At 50.5% G+C, this 5,841-nt stretch overlaps 1 protein-coding gene across 1 annotated transcript; it reads right to left on the bottom strand.

Annotated features, from left to right (window-relative positions):
• Nucleotides 1-4,500: 4,500 nt before the first annotated feature.
• Nucleotides 4,501-5,625, bottom strand: PG998_014335 (INO80 chromatin remodeling complex Ies1-like protein; the record flags this gene model as incomplete). The annotated part of the gene is made up of 1 exon (XM_066881151.1): nucleotides 4,501-5,625. One exon carries the CDS (start codon nucleotides 5,623-5,625, stop codon nucleotides 4,501-4,503), a length of 1,125 nt encoding a protein of 374 aa, XP_066723682.1.
• Nucleotides 5,626-5,841: the final 216 nt, after the last annotated feature.

Here is a 5,841-nt window from a genome sequence, read left to right on the forward strand (position 1 = left end):
AATTCTGTGTTGCAAGAGGCGTTCGCGACCCCGCGCCATTAGGGCCAACTGCCCATCTTCCTGCTGTGCAAGAACTTATCCTCGCCAAAGAGAAGAAGTTACCAACGCCAACATGGGTCCTGGAACCAGATCAGCAGCTGCCCTGGCAACTTTCACCCAACTCGAGCTCATCATGTCATCAAGATTTCAGCCCTCAAGCCAACCAACTTGCACGAGACGCCGGAGGCCTTCATCGAGGATGCCCAGCTCATCTTTGACAACTGCCGTAAATACAACATCGGGACCACACCTTACACTAAAAGCGCCAACAAGCTTGAGCATTACATGTGGCAAAAGCTAAAGGCCGTTCCAGAATGGTCGCACTTGGAGGCTTAGGAACCCATTTGCTTATGCCGCAAGGGCGCGCAAAAGGCAAGGATATATCAGAAGGAGAATCTTATTGAACGCGCCGTAGAGGCCTATTACCAGAGCATGGAAACCAAAGAGTATGAGCATTCGATGGGAGAAATAGAAAAAAGGCACTTTCCACGATAAAATAGTTAAGTCTCAGCACTGCCTCCTTTTATGCCATCCGTTTCAGCCTTGTGGATCAATACTATCTTCCCCCTTAAGAAACGATTGATATATTATGAAGTAATAACGAAGGCCTCGAGCGAATACCTTGTAAGTGCCTCTTACATCTGTCTGTTCTAACATAATTCAGTTAGCAATCGTTTTCATGGCCTAAATGCTTGAGATATACATACGAAGCACTCGTCGCTATTGTGCTCATTATAAGACCATTGGCGCCAGTGCTTGTGAGGCAAGGGCAACGGGGCCTCTCACGCCCTCCACTATCCACGGTCACGTTGATATTCTACGTATATTTCTGCTTTAGTTATGTACCAGACGACTGTAGCTGCATATTGCAATGAAGGCGGTACTTACAGTACAAATATTGGACGAAGAATCGTCCTCAGGAGAATAGTCGTCGATGGTGACAGCCCTGTTGTCGACGGCGACAGAACTGTCACCAACGGTACCAAATACACTCCAACCTCACCAGCGCTTCACGCGCAGCCGTGCGAACAACGCCCTACAAGTAAGCAGAGAACTTTGATTTGTGGAAGAAGGGATGCTGTGAGATGTCAGTCGCCAGGTTCGTATGACATGCTGCGATCTCTTACAATCATTGGCGGCAGCTGTCCGGAGTATAGCATGTACAGGAAATCCGCGGTGTCGTAGGATCAGTAAAACCCCTTGCGAAGTAAGCCCGTCATGATATGTTCTATGCAGGACTGCGAGAAACATCACTGAGTGAGCATGGCCATTAGGATACGTCTAACAAGAGACCGAAGCCTTCAAACAAACGAGGCAGCAAAAGGAAACATGGAAATATAGCCGGCTTTATGAACCTTGGCCTAGCAGATCCTAAAGACCAAGTCGTGGCCAACAGCCTGATCAAGGGGTTCGATTGCAGCCACTTTCAACGCCTGATAATCGGATCGCTAACAGTCAGCTATCCTTGCGAGCAGTCGAGGATGTTGGTTGTACAAAGATATTTCATTCAGACTATAATTACTGAGTGTCCTGCTCACTGGGATGACGCTGCTGGGTGTCGGCGAATTCATTGAGTGGTCAATAATACGGGGCGAGAAGACCCAATGATGTTTCGATGGCTACTGATAGATATAAAGACCATGTAGCCCCATGTTTCTGGCCTGCATCGTACAGCGTTCTAACCTTTACCTATATCACGCTCGCTCGTTACCGTCCCTTCTCTGTAGTACTGATACCAGCATCTCATGGAGCCAAACAATTCTAGACTTGCCATCGCCAGCGGAGCGCTATTCATCGAAGTCCTGACTACACTCTGGAACTGCTATGCTGTTCAGAATACTTCACGGGATGAGGTCTCTACACCGACGCCGCTCAATGTACGTTACCGGTATACATTCATGGCCTGCTTTATTTTCATAACAATTGTTGGAACATCCGCGTCGACGGCCCTTTTGGCCCTATCCTGGCAAGGATATGCTTCCTGCTTTCGTTACTTGTTGATGACACTCTCACTATGGAGTATGCTCCGGGAGGTAGGTTTTGTCCCGAAATATTCTAGTTATGGCTTCCTAACAAGCAAAAGTCTCTCCTCGCAGGAGGGACATGGAGCCCCGGACAACGGCCATTCGCACCTCTGCCTCTCGCTTGCATTTCCCTGGGAGCCTGCTTGTGCTTCGCAGTTGGTGTTGTCTCTGAAGTGTTCTTAGTATCCTGGAGTGGGACTCTGCGTCGAATAGCGACGACTTTATTTCGACTTTGGCTAGTCTGGGAGTGGCTTCGGGTAGCCCAGGATATGTCGCAGCGCCGGTCGTATATAGCTGCCCACAACGTGCTTCGAGTTCTCGCCTTTGGCGCCAACATGCTAGGCTACTCGGGCCAGGGGTACGACTGAAGAGCTTCTGGTATGTATGTAGCTGATGTTTAGAGGACTGGGCTAATCCTGCAGATCACATCAATAACATGCGCCACGTACGACCTGACGACTACTTGCCTGACTGTAGGCTCGATGTTCAGACAGCACTTTGTGCCGAGGACTGCCACTTTAGAGTCCTCCATGCCCATTAATCTGGTGCCGATCTCGACTGGCTCCTTATGAAGCCAGCTTGGTCGAGGCTATGGCAGACTGTGGCTTGGGACGAGCCATGTTTATTTAGTGTGGGAGCAGGGAAATAGCATTTGGTACTTTGTTGTTCAGATCTGGGCTGGTATGTCTAGCACTCTTGTGCAAGTTATTAAATGACGTTGACACGCGGCACAGCTATACAAGCCTGGGCTAGCCTCTTGACGCTGCTGTCGGGCGGCAAAGACGACATGTCAAGCGACTGCTTCATAGAGTCCGCAGCATCACTGTCCCCAGAGTCCGCTCTGTCGCGGAAGACGTCTACTCCAGGGTGCTGTTCTCGTTCCGTCGCTTTGGGCTTCGACCACGACAGGACTTCCTGCGGGTCCCCACTCTGCTCCTTTCCGTGTACAATCGTCCACTCCGCGTTCGAAACTTCAGCCTCCACTCCTGGAGCAGCTCCGCCATCTCCACCAGATTGCTATCAGGTTCGAAGGTCGGCTCCCATTGGACCCTATAGTGAGTCGCACCGTCCACCACTTCTTCCCCGATGATGGTACCCAGCCACTGATCACACCGTTGCAACACCACATGGCTTTCCAAGACAGAATCACGGTTGGGAAGAACCAAATTGTCCATCTCGTCCCGCCATGTTTGAAGCAGCGTTGTGCTTACTTCCGTTTCAGGCACGAGAGTGGGTTTCCAGCTGATCAAGTAGTACGACTTCTCGCCAATGACTTTCTCGTCCAGGATTTCCTGCGCCTCCCATTCCTCGGGAAGCCGGAGATCGGTTTCCTGCGTCTCCGACATAGTTGAGCTAGTATCTTGGGAGAATAACGGGCTATGTCTCCTCGTGGGTATTGTTGTGTTCTGTGAACGGCGTGCCATAAAGGATTGCGTTATACCCATGCGGACTTGTGCGCTACGGTGATTTAGTATATATTTCAGAGAATAGATGTGGAGGGGATATCTGAGATATACATATCTACTGGTTATTGCTTATGTAGTCTGGGTGTTCCATGCTCAATGGACTAGAGATTCATGGTGCACTGCATGGTGGGCAATAAGATATGATATCTGATATGGTGTAGATAGGCACATGGACAGTCTATGCATCGGGCCTGGCTCTTCCTCAGCTCATTAAAAACACCAGGTGGAAAGAGGACGTAGGTTTCGCTAGTGACTGTAATGTGTTCCTCCTGCTTCTGTGCCACTGTCGGTCGTTGTGCCACGGCAAGCGCCGGTACTACCGCAGGGAGCAGCATTGGACAAAATGGGGAAAGAGCCATTTTGCATCAGGTGAAGGTAGTCCCTAGTAACCTGCCGAAATGCTTCTGTGGCTCTGTGGTTAGGCTGCTCTGGCCACGTCCACGACAGGCAGCCGAAACGCATCTGGTTATCCTCCCATGTTATGAAATAGTAGCATGCGCGCATTGTAACCCCAATCCTGCAGCCCTGTTGTTCCCATGGGAACAGCCTGTGAGACTCTTCGAGCTTAAGCAGAAAAAAGACAGTACCATATATTACTGGATAATTATGGTTCCATTGCGAATACGTCAAAAAAATGTATAATTGGAGACTACGAACAAAGCCTCTTTTGTCATGGTTCTAACGTTGTTGTACGACGTCCATGTAGTACTTCACTCATCATTCCACTCTGTTACTATCCTCTACTTCCTACTGCACATTGGCCTTTTCGATCTTCTCATTGCATTTCCGCACAGTCGTTGACAGCCCGTCGATATGATACCGCAGTACGGCTAGCAACGGAGTGACCACTCCATTGACTATGCAGTCTGTTGCAGCTACAGGAACACTGGATACGGGTCGCTCAACCTGCTTGAGGTACTTAAGAATCAAAAGGGGATTCGTCTTGTCATTGGCTTCTGGGGTTAGGATGACTACCCCGCGTGAGCAAGGCCAAGAAGCCCCTTATCCATGCCTTCAAGGTCGTCCACGTCTTCCATAGTGGCCTCACCATTAACCGTGCCATTCGTACGAGACTTTTCTTTGTCGCTGAACTCGGCTCGCTCGCTTCTCTCAGAATATTCTCTGTTCGCGCCCGGTGTGTCACCATCACGCGCGTGGTGCGTTCTGAAATGTCGCACCACACCGCGGTTGGAGCATGCAGGGGCTTTCCAGCGCGAAAGGCGCCGACCTAAGCGTCGGAAAGCCGAGGCGTAAGACATAGTCTCCTCGCCGTAATCGTCAGCTTCCGATGTCAACTGACAAATCCCACCGAGTCCCCAACCGCGGTATGGTACTGATTTCTCCATAGCTTCCTCCTCATCGCTGTCGACAAAGGGATCCGCCATGGTATCGAGGCGGTGTATTACGCGAATGATGGCTCCCTCCTGCCGCCGCAGTTTACGAACTTTGCGGTGGGCCTTTCGTAATCCTCGATCTAAGATGTACTCAACACGTTGGTTTCGGCTGTGCTCTACGGCAAGCTGGTGAGTAGTAAGCGGCTGCGGCTTACGTGGCACTACGCCATCGAGTACTGCAGGCTCAGGCGTGGCGGGAGAGTATGCATCATGCACATGATTGAGGGATCCTGCTCCTCGTGTACTGGCACCGGTATCTACTGGACGAGCTAGTGCCCTGGGCGGCGGATTCGATATCAGTCTATCAAGGTGGGTCTCGTGGTTGGAAGGTCTGATGCGCAACAGTATCGCGTCAGAAGGCCCGCCCTCGCCAATTGGTTTGCCTCGCGCTGCAGCACGCTCTCTTGGTTGGTGATCTTGAGCATATTGAGCGTCGGCGGTAATTATATTGGCTCGGTGGGCTTGTTTCTCGCGGCCAAAGTCGATTTCTATTTGAGGATCGACATTTTCCTTGTCTTCCTCCTCGGTTAACATAGGGATCAATTTAGGCACCCCTTGGACTGACAAATCCTCGTCGTACACTACGCCGACACCAAATGGGTTCTCATCACATCCCTCCTCTGTAAAATCGGATTCGAGATAGAGCCACATTAGCCACAGAAAAGCATTGGCACGAGAGCAGCTGGTGAGGTTAGTCTTCATAACCAAGTCATGGAAACCACTATCATTTGGAAAGTGTAGTCCAGCGATGTGTGATGCCTGTTGACAGAGGAGGAATATCAGATTGACCGGATTTGTTCGCGGGACCTATATGTGGGGAATATGTGGGAGCCGCTGCTTACCAAGGCGACATGCCAGTTCCCTTGGTCAATAATGTGGTACGTATCGTACGTAGTGCATAGTTCTTAGGTATCTTTG

This window comes from Apiospora kogelbergensis, assembly GCF_038363985.1.
Source record: "Apiospora kogelbergensis strain CBS 113332 chromosome Unknown utg000011l_segment0_segment0, whole genome shotgun sequence".
NCBI lineage: Eukaryota > Fungi > Ascomycota > Sordariomycetes > Amphisphaeriales > Apiosporaceae > Apiospora > Apiospora kogelbergensis.